Source organism: Hipposideros armiger, unplaced genomic scaffold, assembly GCF_001890085.2.
Source record: "Hipposideros armiger isolate ML-2016 unplaced genomic scaffold, ASM189008v1 scaffold_321, whole genome shotgun sequence".
Classification (NCBI taxonomy): Eukaryota; Metazoa; Chordata; class Mammalia; order Chiroptera; family Hipposideridae; genus Hipposideros; species Hipposideros armiger.
The window spans coordinates 498251-515876 of NW_017731671.1; the positions used below are offsets into that span (position 1 = coordinate 498251).

The following is a 17626-nucleotide window of genomic DNA, read 5'->3' on the forward strand; positions in this document are numbered from 1 at the left end:
CCACCCAACCCCAGGTCCCCGCCCTGCCCTGCCCCACCTTGCACCGCCAAGCCACATCCCCACTCGCTGGCCCGCGCTCTCTCAGCTGGCTGTCTTCTTCCTCACTCCCACCTGGTCTTATCCATTCCCCTTGGTGAGCCTCCTCCCTACCCCAACGCCGCGCCCCATCTCTGGGCCTCTGCCCTAGTCCAGGCCCCCATATTGTCCCACCTCCTCCTCCGGGTCTTCCCAGCCTGACTTCCCCTGCCCCATACTGTTAAAGCATGAATGACTCCAATGCTCCTCTGCCCAAAAAGCCTGTCCTTTGCTCCCCAGTGAGTGCTCTTGGAATAAAGGCCAAGCTCCGTAACTGGCTTTCCGTGTCCTTTTGGACTGGCCCTCCATATCTCCCCGTTCTCATCTCCTGAGGTCCCAGGTGGGGCTAACCCTTGGTACCTGCCATGACCCCATGCAGCACATGTACACCCATAGTGCAGGGGTGAGGGTTACACCCATTTTACAGATGTGGGAACACTCAGTGCCATCTCCCTGGGAAAGCCGGACTTTTCCTGGAGGAACTGCCCTTTGTCTCTGGCGTTTCCATGGACTCAGCAGTTCCTAAGCAGCCCAGGCCCTCAGAATCCCCTGGGGGGCACTTGTTGAAGATTCAGAGCCCATGCCCATCCCAAACCTTGCAGAATCAGAATCACTGGGGTGGGTCTGGGGTCTGAGTGGGTAGCGGCTTCTCAGCCAGCCCCCAAGCCGTGTTAAAACTGATTAGTTTCAGTGTGTACTAGGTTGACTTCCCTACCAGGTGGTGTGTTCATAGCGGACTCATCTCTGTGTCCCCGACACCCAGCCTCCGTCCTGGCACACAGTAGGTGCTCACTGCCCATTTGTTGAACTGAATTGTCTGCAGCCTTCATTTATCCTGGAAAGAGGAATTCCACCCAGGTCCTGTCCTTAGAAAACATACTCACCTGAGCCCATGGTTCAGGATACAGTTGGGGCCTCCTTTCTGAGCAGAGGAATGCAGCACTGAGGCCTGTGCCTGGTGGAGGTGTCAGGCTTGTTTTGAGAAAGTTCCTTCTGTGTGGGCTTTGGAGTCAGATAGACCTGAGAATCAGTTCTGGTTTTGCCACTCACTGTGTGACCTGGGGCAAGTTGCTTAACCTCTCTGAGTCTCAGTTTCCTCATCTGTAAAATGGGACTATTCATGGGGTCATTGTGAGAATTAGAATCCAGGCCAAGTGTCTAGCCCAGTGCTTGGCAATTATTAGGGAAAGCCTCTTTGCTTTACATCCACCTAGGTCCCTTGTCATTATACCTGGTTTTAGGGAACAAATAGAATGGGCTGCATGACCTTGAGCAAGTTCATTCCCCTCTCTGGGCTTCAGTCTCCTCATCTGTGAAATGATTGCATTGGACCAGGATCTCTGAGGTTCTCTTCCTGCCCAGGATAAGAAGTTTCCAGATCCCTCCCAGGCCCCTCATGTCCATCACCATGTCCCCATCTCACATTGTGACTCTGACCCCTGGGTCCTGCTCCGGAACCTCACACTGTCCCTTGTTTTTTACCTTCCCCCTGCCCTGCAGGTTTTTGATGACTTCATCTTCATCTTCTTTGCCATGGAGATGGTGCTCAAGATGGTGGCCCTGGGCATTTTTGGCAAGAAGTGCTACCTTGGGGACACGTGGAACCGACTGGATTTCTTCATTGTCATGGCAGGGTAGGTAGCACACAGCTGGCAGGTATGAGCCTCGGGTGCATGCCAGACTTAATTTCAATAATCCATGGGGCTTCCTGGTGATGATGAAGAAGCTGTGTGATAATGTCTGGACAGACAGACGTTCTTTCCTCCCCTCTCTGATGAGTCGTGTGCCCTCCTGCGCTGTTTTACACTGACCAATTGATTGACCTTGAGAAAGCCACTTAACCCTCTGTAAGCTTCAGTTTCTTCGTCTGTAAAATAGGGATAATAAGAGTAGCTACATCAAAATAAGCACCCAATAAATGTTAGCTGCTGCTATTATCCCAGACCACTCAGCAAGTCAGAGATCGAGCATAGACTCAAGCACAGTCTGACTCCAAACTGGGGTTATTTCTACCAAGACATAAGCGACAGTCAGAGAGAGGCCAGGTTACAACTTAGCCCATTTTAAGCATCTGTGCCTTGTTCCTGCTTTCCTGGGTCAAACTAGGCTGGCAGCTCATTCACACCTTTACCCAACGACCAGGGGTTGAATGAGCTTCTACTAAGTGTCAGCATTGTCAGAGGTGTGGGGTATGGAGGACAGCAAACCCAGACAGAGGACTTGACCTTCAGCTAGCATCTGGGGAGAGCCACCCAATAGCTACATGGGTAAACGCGTCCCACACATTGAGACGAGGGCTTTGGGCAAAGCAGGTGGTTTTCTGAGCTTCTCTCAGCCAGGCTGGGGGCTTGAGGACTTTTCCTGAGGAAGTGACACACAAGAGCTGATGGATGAGCCGGTGTTAGCTGTGCCCAGCAGCAAGTCAATATGGCACAAGTGACAAGAGGGAGGGAAAAAGGCTAGAGGCCTGTGAGTGCATATGTGTGTCTGTGTGTCATTGTGTGTGAGTGTGATTGCACATATGTGTGTGTCAGCAGGTGTGTGTGTGATGACATTGGGAAGGGGTGGGGAGGGTGGAAAGGCACGTGACTGAAATGGGCAGTCAGTACCGAGTCTATGCAGAATTCTACAGATATGTTCTGAAGTGAAATGATTTGTCCAACAGTGTTAAAAAACAGTTACACCCCTTCTAAGCATCCTTTCTAAGAACCGTGTTCAATTGCACAACCACATTGTCAACAGGTATTTAGACTTAACTAGAAGTTCTCCCGGGTTCATATGGTTTCTTGTGAACTATGTCACCCCTTTGTCAAGTTTGCCATTCTCATTCTCATTTTGGTATGGCTGGAGGATATCCTTAAGTAGTTTTTTTTTTTTTAAGATTTTTATTGGGGAATTGGGGGGATGGGAACAGTGCTGGGGGAATTGGGGGAAGGGGAACAGACTAGTTGCTGTCGTTTTGTTCTTCAATCTAGTTGTGGAGGACGTTGCTTCACTGGCCCAAGTTGGCACCATCATTGCGCTCTTCCCGGGTGAGGCAGATCAGTCGCTGGCTTCTGGACGGCCGCTCACTGCGGCCGCTGGCCGCTCACGCTGGCTGCTGGCTACATACGGTAGCCCATGGCAACCCACTGCAGCAGGGACTTCAGCCTACGCCGTCGCCGGCGACTCACAGCAGCCCAGCTCCAGGTTGAGCTGATGTTCAGCATCTTAGCTGTGGAGGGCAGTGTCACTGGCCCTCATATGTGGGATCCGAACCGGGGCCCTCTGGCGTCCCAAGCCAGTTCTTAACCATCGCACCACTTGGCCGGCCCTTTGTTTTTTTTTTAAGAAAAGTTTGAATAGTGTCATTTTTTTTTCAGTCTTGCCTCTTTAAACATATATTCCTTTGATCTTTGTGTTTGAAGGGTAGTTTTTTTCTGCACTGTTCTGGACTCATAATTTTTTCCCCACAGAACCTGGCACATGGTGTCATTCAAATGTACAACAGTCTTGCAGGTGAGCCCAGTACAGGTCTGGTGCTTCTTTCTTGGGAGACAACCTGCTTTTTCCTTGCTAGATGCTTGTAGGGTTTTCTCCTTACTTTCAGAATTCAGACATTTCACTAGGGTAGGCCTCGGTGTAGGATCGCTCCCTGTGGGCCCTTTAGCACTCAAGGAAAGGACAAAAAATTTTATTTCTTCTTTGGTTATTGCCCATCCTTCTCTGGTCTTTCCTGAAATTCCCATTAAGTGGGTACATCCCTCTTCTATCTATTCTCCACATCTTTCCTCTTTTCCCTCAGGTTTCATCTGTGCTAGGAGAGAATTCCTTGGTCTTCTGAATCGCTAGCCATGTCCTTCCTTCCTTCCTTCCTTCCTTCCTTCCTTCCTTCCTTCCACTTACTGCCTTCGTGGGAAGCGTTCGTCTGCTCTGTGTCTTGTTAATTCCCAGGATCACTTCTTTTTTCTTGGATTGCTTACTATTCAGGGCAGCTTGCGTCTGTTCTTGTTTTATGGATATAGTATTCCCCGAATCTCCTTATGGATCCTAATTAGGCTCCTTAAAAGTCCTTTCCTGATCCTGAAGTCAAAGTATAACTTCCACAAAGTTTGAAAAAATGACCCTCACCCAAATCTTAGGAGGAGAATTTATCACAGATTTATTCAACTCATTACTGAGGGATGAGCAGGATGGTAATTAGCAGAATTAGGAAAATGGGCATTTGGAGAAAGAATGTGGGGATGAAAGCTCTGGGTTAGAATCAAAGCTGGCGAACGACTTACAGGGTCATAAAACCATAACCTTTGGGGTTATCTGTTCTATTGGGCAGAAATCACTTACAAAAATCTACAAGTTAACATGGAAATTCACATCAGCCAGATTTTTAATTAAACAGTAAATGGTGAATCAAATAGGCTATATTCCCCTAATGAAAACATCCTTAGATGGGTCTGTTAAATAATGCTCCAAAGTGACATTGAGAGATATGAAGTCTGACCATTAAGTTCATGAACTCTTCCTAGAAAAAGTGCTACATGCCTCATTGCTGAATATCACTATGGTCACCTTTGAAGTACTCCCCTTGGGAAGCTATGCACTGATGCCAGTGCCTAGTCCTCCCTTCAAAGCAATTTTGGAACTGTTTTTCTGGAATGGCCATCAGAGCTGTTGTCATATTACCCTTGATGTCCTGAATGTCATCAAAATGTCTTCCTTTCAATATTTCCTTTATCTTCGGGTAAAGAAAGATGTCATTGGGGGCCAGATCAGGTGAGTAGAGAGGGTGTTCTAATACAGTTATTTGTTTACTGGCTAAAAACTCTCTCACAGACAGTGCCATGTGAGCTGGTGCATTGTTGTGATGCAAGCGCCATGAATTGTTGGTGAAAAGTTCAGGTCATTTTTGTCTTTTTCACGCAGCCTTTTTAGCACTTCCAAATACTAAACATGGTTAACTGTTTGTCCAGTTGGTACAAATTCATAATGAATAATCCCTCTGATATCAAAAAGGTTAGCAACATTGTTGCAACAAGTTCACAAACTTAATTGTCAGACCTGGTATACTGCTTTCCCTTTGCCTTATTTCCAAGTGCTCATATTTATAAATTAAGACAACGAAAATGTAAGCTGAGTAGAGTGAGGATTTGCCCTGGCTTCAGCAATGTGGTGAAGTCTCTGTTTGATATCTTTTCTTGGCCCTGGGGTCGGGGCAGGATGGGGTGGGGTCCACAGCCCAGCATCCTCCTGGGGGTTGGGGCGGGCTGGGTGCATGTGCATAGGGTTCCATGCTTGGTTTAATGCTCTGCTGTCGCCATTTAAAAACTCTTAATACATTTTGAACAAGGGACCCTGCATTTTCATTTAGCATGGGGCCCCACAAATTATGTAACTGGTCCTGACTGGGGGCAGGTTCAACAGAGACTCATGTACAGGTTGCTGGGGACTCAGGTGACCAGGCCTACCCCTGTCCTCAAGGTCCTCCCTGCCTTTGTGCCTAGCGATGGCGTGGGTGCAGAGGCAGGATGGGAAGCCCCAGCCCCGGGATCCAGAGCCCAGCCCCCCAATCCTGCTCCCACCTAAGACCTGTCCCCAGAGCTGCCCGCCCATCCCCTGTGGTCCCAGCCAGGCTTGGTGCTATAAATGTTCTGTTTCCTGAGTAACAGGCCTGACATCCCAAGTGTATTTTCTTCCTTCCTGCTCCTCCCCTTGCCCAAATTACTGGCTCCTTCTTCAAGCTCTGAAGGACACGAACCTCTGCACTAGCACGTTCCTTAGTCAGAGCTTTCATCTCCCCATCCAGTCAGCCCCTGCTTCCAGGCTGCCACTGTGGGACCTATTTCACACGGCGGTCGATCTCAAATTGGGACAGCCTAAGGTGCTAGAAAGTTCCTTTTTTTTCACCAAGCTGAAATTTATTTTTCTGTAGCTCCCACCTGATGGAACCATTCATTCACAAACTCAGCATTTATTGAACACCTACTACATGCCAGCCCATGTGCTGTGCAGTAGGGACAAGACAGATGCTGTTGTGATTTCATGGGGCTCCCGGTTTAGAAAGTAGATTTAAAACAGATAATAAAATTCTAAATAAATTCTAAATGGGGATCGATGCTGTTGCAAAGAAGTACAGAGGGCCATGACAGATGGACTAGGGACCTGATTTAGATTGGGGGGCGGTCAGCATACGGCTCCCAGAGGAAGAGTGAGGAAGAACTGAGCAGGCAGAGGGTGGGGGCAACATGTAGGTAGAGGGACAACATGCAGAGGGTCTGAGGGGGCCTTTTGAGGAAGAGGAGGGAGAGCAGAGGGGATGCTGGAGCCCAGGGATCCTGGGGGTGGGTGGGTGCTGAGAAATGAAGCCAGAGTTGGGGGCAGGGGTCTGATCACACAAGGGGACCTGGAGTCTGTGGGCGGGGGCATCCCTGACAGACTCATGACAGTCCTTCAGAATTTGGAAGGCAGCTCCCTTCCTCCCTGAGTCTCCCCTTCTCCATATGAAATGTCCCCAGTGCCTCCCACCATTTGTCAAAGGACAGGTGAAGAGGCCTCATCTGCTGGACTCTGGGGGTAGGACCCCAACCAGTGATGACTTCCGGGGTAGAGAGGATGGGCTGCCCCGGTCCTAGTGCCACGTAGGATTGTGGTGACCTGTTGAGTGGCTGGGCTCTCTGTCACCCCCAGTTGGTATTCATCCTCCAAGCCAGGTCTCTCCCACCCTGGAACTAAACACAGTTTGTTTGTTTTTTTAACCCAAGTATCAAACTTTGCATTTATTGGTATTAATTTCATCTTGCAATGATCTCATGGAGTCCTGATTCAGTCACTCATTACGTTTAGCTCCTGTGCTTAATCAGCCCAGGACAGCAAGCCTTGTGGCACCCCAGCAGAGACTCTCTTCCGTGTGTGACAAAGCCCTGGCTATCATTGGGTAATAGCTGAACCCACCTCACTGTCTTACATAAGCCACGCTTTTCTGTCTTTGTCCATCAGGAGGTCATGAAATCGTCAATGACATTCTTGTTGAACTCGAGACATTCTTTACCTTTATATCTCCCTGGGTGCATCATGCTGGTACTTCTACTCCTCCCCTAACCCAGAACATGAAATGGCCATTGCCAGCTGTGGGGAGGGGCCTGGGCATCTCCGTTAAAAGCTTCCCCAAGAATTCTGGTGCTGGTCTTGTAGGACAAACCAGGGCAGGAGGGCTGGGCTGCACGGATCTCTCCAAAATGAGGCTGAGGCAGAGCCTTGCAAAGGGCATGGCTGGCATGGGCCCCACCTTAGATGAGTGCAGGGAACAGGAGCCGAACGCCTGAAAGCCCTTGAAAGCTTCTGACTGTGACTGTGATGGCATCGAATGGAGCAGCTGAGGGATGAGTGAAAGGGCGACCTCTCCAGTCTTCAAACATGTGCACAGCCTCGCACCCCTTCTCAATGCTCCTCAAAATTCAGGGAGCAACAGTCTCATTGGGGTCCACGTTAAAGTACAGACTCCTGGGCCTCACACCAGGATTTGGACCTGGTAGGTACAGCAGGGCCTAGAAATCTGCATTCTAACTAAAAGCTCTGCTGCAGGTGGTCTAGTTCATCTGACCTTCCTGGAACCCTTCACTGGGAGCACTTCCCGTGGAGATCATGAGCCCCAGTTCTGGGAACCGCAGGGAGGGGAAGAGCTGTGGGGAGGGCTCCATCTCTGACCTGCGTCCAGGATCTGTTCACGCTGACAGGTAGATATACTCTGTGAACACAACAGTGGAGGCTCATTGTAAGAATGTCTGTCATTAGCAATATAATCACAAATAGCAGTAACGTCCGTAACACAGCCCCTGGCCAGGGGGTGGGAAGGAGAGGCCAGGTCACGATTTATCACACCCTGGAAGCATCTTCTTCCACATGCACGGCTTACCACCCTGACTCCAACAGGCTCTCGGGAAACCAACGTTAATAAGAACTCTTCCTCAGTCCTGGACTACAGCTTTCTAAAAAGATCAGGCAGGCACATCCCCTCTGCGGTTGCCTGGTGAGAGCTCCTTTTGTCCAAAGTGCCCCAGCAGTGGGACTTTAAAAAGCAAAGGGAATTGAATCCTCTTAGGCATCATGCGGTGTGTGTGTGTGGGGGTATGATAAAAACAACAGCATCTGCTGTTTGCTGAGTACTCACTGTGGGCCGCTGCTGTGCGTGACCTGGTCTAATCGTCCGACCGGCTCTGTGAGGGAGGGACTGTGGTCAGTTCCATTTCACAGATGATGCACAGGGATAGGGAGTGACCTGCCCAAGGTCACAGGCTGGTAAGGGGCACAGGGGCTGCTGAACGTAGGGAACTTGGCTTTAGCAGCTGGGATCAAGTCCTGGCTCTGTGTAACTTGCTGCGTGTATTTTTTTTTTAAAAGATTTTTATTGGGGAATTGGGGGGATGGGAACAGTACTGGGGAATTGGGGGAAGGGGAACAGACAAGTTGCTGTCGTTTTGTTCTTCAATCTAGTTGTGGAGGACGTTGCTTCACTGGCCCAAGTTGGCACCATCATTGCGCTCTTCCCAGGTGAGGCAGATCAGTTGCCGGCTTCTGGATGGCCGCTCACTGTGGCTGCTGGCCGCTCACGCTGGCTGCTGGCTACATACGGTGGCCCATGGCAACCCACTGCCACAGAGGCTGTAGCCTACACCATTGCCAGCGACTCATGGGCAGCCCAGCTCCAGGTTGAGCTGTCGTTCAGCATCTTAGCTGTAAAGGGCAGTGTCACTGGCCCTCATATGTGGGATCTGAACCGGGGCCCTCTGGTGTCCCAAGCCAGTTCTTAACCATTGCGCCACTCGGCCGGCCCACTTGCTGTGTGTATTTGTCAGGGATGCATTTGGCTGCAAGTAACAGAACATCCGACCAACAGTGGCTCAGGCATATCCTGGGGTGTTTTTTCTGACATAATATGAAACTCGGAGGTCACCGATTACTGGTGATGGCTCTGTGATGTCCTTGTGCTTTTTCAGGCCTTCCTTTCATGGTCACAAGGTGGCTGCTGAAACTGTGGGCATCATGTCTGCACATCATGATGAAAGGAAGAATAAAAGACAGGGCTATGCCAGCTGCACCTGTTCAGTTGGATTAGGAAAACATTTTCTTTTCTAGATTCTTCCCCTGTCCTAGCACACATGACCAGAACTGGGTATTGTGGCCATCCTTAGCTGCAAGAGAAGCTAGGAAAATAGGAAATGTCATTGAATTTGGCGAAATCAACCAAGAATTATTCCCTGGGGCCAGGCAAGATTGGAAGAGGAGAATACTCCTTGGGTGGGCAACTCTCCGAGTTGGCCACATTCCTCTCCTAGGGTCTGAGTTTGTCTGCTCTCAGCCCAAGCTGTGGCCTTCTCATGTCTCCAAGTCCTCTGGGGCTCTGCCTGGGCTGACGGGGCAGGGCATGTGATCTGTTGAGAAATCTAAAAGCAAGTACCAACTGGGACAAGCTCCACAGAGGCCTGTGCCTGCCGGCAGACTTGGCTGTGGTTATGGGCATCAGAGGGTCATCATTGGGGCTGTTTCCAGAAGCCATTGCACAGCTGGCCTGCCGCCTGCGTGGCTCTATGTGCATTATCTGTGGGTCTGGGAAGCACTCCATGTGTCAGCAGGCCCAGGGCACCCTCCTGGAAGTGATACTGACTTGATACCCTGACTTATCTTGGGCTCTATAGGTCTGTCTGCTTTAAGGACTGGGTGCTCGGCAAGGCCGAGGCTGAGTCTTCATCCTGGAGTTTCCTGGACCAGCATGGAGGAGGAGGCTCCGTGACATGTCTGTTTCATAGCTGTTGTGTCCAGGCATCCCAGAGTGTGTGGGGGGGAGGGTATCTGGGGCCATTTGCTTTAAGCATAACTGGCCATTGGGTGGGTGTGGACCTGGGAAAGTTCCAGCGGGAACCTTGGTGTGGATGATTTCTCATTTGCGTATGGAGTAAAGTGGGAGAGTGAGAGTGATGATCACTGCTCAGGTCCGTTTCCATGGAAACGGGATGCTAGATACCATGGGGGGGGGAGTTAGTCACTAGAGAGTCTCAGGCCACAGGTTGACAAGCCAGATACCAGTCAGTCATGAATCATGCAGGACTCTCTCCCGAACCTAGTTTAAGGTCGTTTATTATTTCCTTTACCTGAAGCCCAGGGGTCTCGGGCTTTAGGGTCTACCTGATCCAGAATCTTGGAGGATGTCACCAGACAGTGTGTCCTCCTGTCCCATAGCTCTGTTTGTTCCTCTGTGCCGACCTCCTTCCTTGGCAGCTTTCCTCTTGGGTTGAGGGTGGCAGCGGGCAGCTCCAGGGCTCACAGCCTTCTCCCTCAGGTGCAACCGAAAGACCCCTTTCCTTTCCCAGCCACTCCAAGGAGTGCGGAATGGAGCCTTCTTGGCTTGGATTGGCTAGCGAGTGTCATGTGCTCATCCCTGAACCAATCACTGCGGCGGGAATGAGGCAGGGCTCTGATTGGCCAGACCTAGGTCAAGTTCCACTCAGACACCCGGTGTGATGTCAGCCCCACCCATGCCACGTGGTGTGAGAGTGTGGAGGATGGGCTTTGCAAACCAATCCCAGGGCTGTTACCTTAAGAGCAGAGAAGGGAGCTCTGGACAGTCAGAAACCACCACCGCTGAGGTGGTTTACCAGAACTAATGTTACCTAACGGGGCTGGGTGCTCTTACTTACAATCTCGAGATCTTGGAAGATGAGGAAATAGAGGCTCAGAGAGATTAGCAGGTAACACCATTTGTATGGGCCAGATCAGGGATGTGCTCAGGTAAAACTGACCCTAGAGCTCATTGGGACTCACAGCCTCAGGGTTTTTACCTTATTCAGAGGCCAAAGTATCCTGTTGATCTGCTGGGAGGACTTGGGCAGCCTCACCAGCCAGTCCTTAGAATGTTGCTGTCGAGTCCCTGGAGAGTGACATTTCTGGTAGTGCTAAAAGTGTCTCTATCTGGTTTCAAGCAGCCGTGCTCACCTGCTGTGGTGCCAAGACTACTCTGGAGTAATGGCGCTAAATTTCATGCGAGGCAGACATCATGAGGCATATTTGGGACATATACAAAAAATTACATATTGTTGCTTATCTGAAGTTCAAACTTAACTGGGCATCCTGTATTTATCTGGCAACAATACCCAGACATAAAAATCACTGGAGTATTGTCACCTGAATGGAGCCTTGGCAAGACAAGGTCCAGGGTCTCCTGTTGCTAAGGTCCCTGGAGCTGCCGTGGTTCCCCCCTGCCCGGGATCTGTCTATGCAGCCCTTCCTTTGACTTGTCGCCCCCAATTCCCCCTTTACTCTGAACTTGACCTGCATTGGGTTCAGAGCATCAGTTACTTTATCAGTCAAGTGGGCTTAATAAACCCTGTTCTTCTGGTTTCATAGGATTTGTGTGAGGATCATATATATACATACATACATACATACACATACAAATATATATATATATACATATACATATATATACATTTCAAAAAAATGTATATGAGTGGACACTTTGGTCAACGTTGCTCAAGCAGTAGTTCACCATAATCAGAAGTGTCTGGACACTGATGGCAACCACTTTGAGCACCTCTTGTAATTGCAGAAGTCAAATGTGACTTGTATTCATCTTTTGTTATTGGTATATTTGAGTATTATAATTTTAATAGTTTTTTCTTTCTTAAAATGTGTATACATTTTTTTGGCACCATATATACGTGTGTGTATATATATATATATATATATATATACGTGTGTGTGTATATATATATATATATGTGTGTGTGTATATATGAAAGTAACCCATATATCATGAAGTTCTGGGTCAATGTTATTACTTCCTAATTCTCTCTTTCCATTATTTCCTTCCTCCCTCCCTCCGCTGAACACCTGCGCGTGCTGGGTGCTGGGTGTCGGGAGACCGGCATCGGCTGGTGGTCTACCAACACAAGCCTGAGTCATCACAGAGCCGCCTTCTGACAGATGATCTGCTGTATCCAGCATCTCAGCTTCCTTTCCATTAGCTACATCTTCAATTACATTTTAAGAAAGCCCCCGTGGGCCCCTTGCAAAGATTGAGGCAACACCCTATTTTTACCAGCAACACACAGAAATCATCTCCTGGGAGGGGTATTTCCTGGAAAGATGTTAAATCTCAGTCATTTATGTTGTTTCTTGTCAGCTCCAAGATTTTTTTCTGATTTTTGTCCTTCAAGTTATTTGTTTGACAAGCTGGCATGGGGAGCCCAGGGCTGGGTGCTGGGCATTGAGCTGGGACTCTGAGGAACAGGGACATGACAGAGCCTGCCTCGGAGCCAGAGGTGCTCTGACAGAGGCACAGTGGGACACAGGGCAGGAAGGAGAGCTCACTTCTGCCCCGGGGGTGGGATCTGGAGAGCTGGTCAGGGCACTGGAGGTAGAAGGACTGACAAATGCAAAGGCATGTAGCCGGAAGCAGCATGGTGCACTCTGGGACTGGAGAGGGTCGGGTGTCCCTCAAATGCAGGGCAAATGGTGGGGAGTACTGGTTCATGGCTGGAGCCTTTACTGTTTGGGCTTTCTTCAGCAGGAGGTGGATCCAGGGAAGGGTTGAAGCTAGCATCATGTGATTCGTGGGCCAGTGTGCCCTGAGGCGGCCAGTGAAGCTGTGATACAATACTAGCTTACACTTATTTGGCTCTGACTTGTGCCAGTCACTGTTCTAAGCACTGAATCCGTATAGGAACACATTCCATCCCCTGCCACCCTTGTGAGGTCTGTTCAGTGACTTGCCCGAGGCCATACTGCATGCTTTCACCACTAGGAAACACTTCCCCCATGCTGGCCCTATTCTGTGTGCTGTGGTGTGTGTGTGTGTGTGTGTGTGTGTGTGTGTGTGTGTTGTGCGTACCTGCCATCTCACCAGCTGAGGGGCATTCAGGAGCCAGAGCTCAGCCTGGCCTGATGACGTATGAATTGGGGGTGGGGGCAGGCCCCCAGAGTTCCTGGATCCCCCATTGCCTAGCGGTGTGACCTGGGCTCTTTCTGAGCCCCAGCTTCCTCTTCTGCAGTGGACGCCATCACCCCACTGTGGGAAGAGGTGTAAAGAGCTCTCAGCCCATAGTGAGGGCTCAGGAGACCCTTCGGAATCAGCCAGGACTCTGAGTTGCATGTGACAGAAGCCCAATGCAAATGGGCCCCCAGCCCCAAGGGTATGTACTGGCTCGCATAACTGGGAAGTACAGAGGGCAGATCCAGGATTCGGGTACAGCTGGAGGGAGTACTCGGACCATATGGTCAGGATCCTGCCTGTGTCCAGCTCTGGCCTCAGCCTTCCTTTGTCTTGGCAAAATTCTCAGGCCACCACAGAGACAGGATGGCCATTAGCACCTCAGGGTTTCCAGATGGTGGCTTAGCCAGGGGGAGCACCTTTTCCCAGCAGCGCCAGCTCCAGGGCTGGGTCTACCTGGGGCACCATGCCCATCCTGAGCCAGTCCTGGTGGCCGGGGGCTGGCGTGCACAGGTCTACCAGGCCTGGGTCTCTGGGACTCTCCTGTGAGCCAGAGAAACTGGGAGTGGGGGAGGGAGGACTAAATGGGGGTGTGCCCTGAAGAATGGATGTCACCTTCGGTCCCCACCCCAGCACAGCCACACCCGAGTCCCTCTCCCCAGACGATACCCGGGAACCAAGTGCAGCCACTCTCCCCCTGGGATGGTGTCAGGATGAAAGTACTCGCTTTAGAGCAAAATTACTTACCTAATTAGGCACTTGGGAGCTGGCAGGAGGCAGAGGGGGTTTTGTTGATTTTTTTTAGACTTTTAACACTGAAGCTGTGTGATAAAGTAACTGTGTAATTAGGAATTAATTTCTCACTCCCGCAAGTGGTGTCTTCCTTGGGACCTAAGGGAAGTCAGCCGGTGGTTATTCACCCACAGTTCTTTCTCTTTTTTGAGGGCGGAGCACTCCCACAGCTAACCTCCAGGGTGGGAGGAGGAGGAAGGGAGTAGAAGAGGGGAGGATAACACCTGTTACAGGTGTTGTTCATGCTTGTAGATTCCCCGAGTGCCTACTGTGTGTGGTGTGGGGATGGTGTGGGGGCTGTGTCCAAGGAGGAGAGAGGCGCGCAGCCAGCATTCAACCTGTCCATGGGTGATGCCGCAGTCCCCCACCCTCGCCGGTCCACTTCTGAGGACCACATGTCGGGGGTACCCCCTGGGAAGGCATCCCAGTTGCCCACGGCAGCACCTGACCCCGAGCAGCCCCTCACTGGCTTTTCTCCCTTTCCACCTCCCTCATTGTGCTTCCAGGAATCACCTCCCAGAGGAGTTGCTGCTCCCAAGTCCTTGGCTCAGGGTCTGGTTTGGGGGAACCCAATCTAGATGCGAGCTGTGAGCAGGAAAAGCCAGGGCAGGGAGGTGTGAAGTCAGCCTGGGGTGCAGGGAGGGGATGGGCAAGGCTTCATGGAAGAGGTGTTCTGGGAGGAAGGATAAAAGTGAAGAGAAAAGGGCACTTGGCAAAGGAAAGGGGGCAGAGAAGGGTGTATTTGGGGAGCTCAGCAGGCCTACATCATGCCTGGGATGCATGGATTAGGAGCAGGTTTGGGCGGGGGGAGAGGCCAGAGGCCAGACCAGGAGGGCCTTGAAGGCTGTGGTCAGGGGCTTGGTCTTTGATCTGAGGGCAGTGGGGAGCCACTGAAGGTTTAAGTTGGGGAGTGACACAGCTAGATTTGAGTATTAGGAGGTTTGCAGCTGACTGAGGATGGGCTGTAGGGGGAGGAAGCAGGTGGGAGGCTGCAGCAGCTGTCAGGAGAGAGGGATGGTGGCAGGGCCGGTGGAGCTGTCAGCAGACTGTCCCAAGTTGGGCTTGTTGGTCATGGACTCACCATCGGGACAGCGTGCGCCCCAGGGCAGAGACTTAATGCCACAACTCTCACCTCCCAGTTACGTGCTCTGCCCTTCTCTCCCCATCCTTCTCCAGTGTATCCTCTTCCCCTCAGAGAAGAAAGAGAACTACTGGAGTCTTCACTGTGCACCTACTACGTGTTCTTTATCACTGAATGCGTTTATACCCGGTTTTGCTCCCTTAGACAGGAGAGGCAGTAGCAGCAGGACACCCCCCAAAGGTTCATGAAAGATAGAAAAGAGAGTTCGGACCTGGGAGAAATATTTAGGCAAGTGGATTCCCTGGAAGGATCCACGGTGCCAAGATCTTTCTGCTGCTAGGAACTCAGTAACTCATCACATTTCCCCTTTTGACTTGACTGCCAGGAAGCTCAGAACTAAGATTTTGACACTAAATTCTCCAAGGAATTTCTTTTGGGGGCTTTTCAGTGGGGACCCTGAGGGCTACAACTGATGAGATCTTGGGAATTTTTTGCCGAAGGTTTGTTCTCATGCTGAAGACCTGGAGGGTCAGGTCAGGGGTGAAGGGCAGGGCCAACGTATCACTCCAAGTCTGCCAGGCAGTGGCTGCTTCAGTCCCCCCAAGACGGGGTCAGAAGTCTGGTGAGCCTCCCACGAGAGGGGTGATGTCTGGGAGGTATTCAGCTCCTAAAGTTTGCTAACTCTGGGTAATCATGGGCCTCAGTGACATACATCCAGTCACAACTTGTAACTTACTCGGGCCCCCCCCCCCATATCCCCCTTACTTATTTTAGAGAAACATAAAAGGAAAGTGAACTCAACTTCTCACCACAGAGGCTGAATACACACATCTATAGAACTTTCCCATTCTCGCCCCCCCAGCCTATCCCAGAGCAGGGACCATGGTGGGAACCCCTCACTTAATCAAGAACCAATAGTCCCAGACTGTGGACCGCGGGTTCTGTGAGGAGGGACGTGGAGCCCGTGCCGCAGTGTGGCACAAGGAGGCAGGGACCAGACAGGGTTGTCCTAAGGGCTCCCACCGCAGCCGTGCCCTGGGTGGCTTGTGGCCTCAGTCTGCCCTGGTCCAGCGGAACATGGAGAGGGGTGAGGTGGGCTCTGAGTAACGTGCGGGGCTCAAACAGGTTAACGCAGGGTGAGAAGGAGACAGTCGCTGGCAGGCAGTAGGCCTTCAAAAGCCATTTGCTTTTCTTTGTCTATGAAGCATCTGCTTATGTTTATTGTGAGACTTCATGGGGACAGAACGAATCCTGGGCTGGCACCTGCTGGAGCTCAGCAGGTGAGCCCTGGGGCTCCTGGAATATAGAAGGGGCGGTGGGGAGGGGGATTCAATCTGGCATCGGCTGGAAACCCCCACCTCCAGCACACCCAGCAAAGCATAAACCAAGCCTGGGGTCCCAGCTCTCCCCAGGGCCTGGTGCCACCCCCATTGGCAGGATGGAGAGAGCCAGGGGTGGAGGAAGAGGGCTGTGCTTGTGGGGTGGGGAGTGGGGGAGGGGCTGGCTGGAGCTGAGCCTGGTGGCCTGTGATGGGGTGATGTGGGGGCTCTCCTAAGCCTGGTGTGTGTGTGTGTGTGTGTGTGTGCACACCCGTGTGAGAGCACCTGTTTGTGTGCTCATGTGTGCCACCCCCGCGGCGCCTCCGTCACACATATCTCCTTGGCTGCCTGGAGAGCTCTTTCTGCAAAATATGGAAATGACAGTTTGGCTCACCCACCGTGGAACCCTCACACAGCTCCACTCCCTCTATGCCCCCTTCTCAGATCATCCTCTGCCCTTACCCGCTGCTCCCTAGGCTTGCCTCAACCCGCCCCCTCTCCGCCTGGCTGCCGCCCCTGGCACCCGGCTCCCTCCCTCCCTTATCCTCTGATCCCTCAGGTCCCTGTCTCTAGTTTTAGGTCTCTGTCACTTTTTTTGTCATGCCCCCCTCATATGAACTTGAGCTCTGGTAGGAGTATGTGTTAATGAGGGTGTTCAAGGAATGGATGTGTGTGTGCACCGATGGTTGAGTGCCGGTGTGTGACTCTGCGTGTGTAAGGGTGAGAGAGAGAGAGAGAGAGAGAGAGAGAGAGAGAGAGAGAGAGAGAGAGAGAGAGAGAGAGAGAGAGAGAGAGAGAGAGAGAGAGAGAGAGAGAGAGAGAGCGAGCGAGAGCGACTAGAGCCTGTGCCCCAGAAAGCTGGGGGATGGATGGAGGCATTTCAGGCAAAGGAAGCTTTCACTCAATTACTCTTAAGCAGCAGGAGGGGGTGGCGGCTTTACAACAATTGGACAGGTTTGCATGGTGTGTAGGAAAAGCCTTCATTTCCTGCTGATGGTGGTGGCAGGTGGAGCTGGCAGCAGGGCTGGAGCCCTGGGGTGTGGTGCTGGTGGGGGAAAGGTTTGGTGAGTGGGGCACCCAGGGCTGCAAGCCCCATGGCCTGTCTTTCAGAGGGGGGTGGGGGGGCAGGTAGCAACTGAGCAGGTAGGAGCTGGTGGAAGCAGGGGAACCCGGAGATCTGACTCCTGTGGAGATCTGAAAAGACTTCCTGGAGGAGGCAAACTGCCTCCAAGGAGCTGTAGGGTGGATTGACTGTGGAGAGGGTGAGGCCTGAGGAAGGGAACTAGGGCAGTGGTGAGGGTTCCAGTCTTGTCTTGGCCTTTGCGTCTCTTCCCTGACCAAGTGGGTAGTGCTGAGGGTAGGGGCCGGGTCTGAGTCATTCTTGGATCTGCAGCACCTGCA

General features: G+C 51.5%; 1 protein-coding gene across 1 annotated transcript in view; it reads left to right on the forward strand.

Annotated features, from left to right (window-relative positions):
• CACNA1I (calcium voltage-gated channel subunit alpha1 I) overlaps nucleotides 1-17626 on the forward strand; it is a 110034-nt gene that overhangs the window by 31326 nt on the left and 61082 nt on the right. Inside the window, exon 4 of the mRNA XM_019660538.1 lies at nucleotides 1576-1709. Within this exon, the coding sequence (XP_019516083.1) occupies nucleotides 1576-1709 (134 nt within the window). The remainder of the gene's footprint in view (nucleotides 1-1575; nucleotides 1710-17626) is intronic.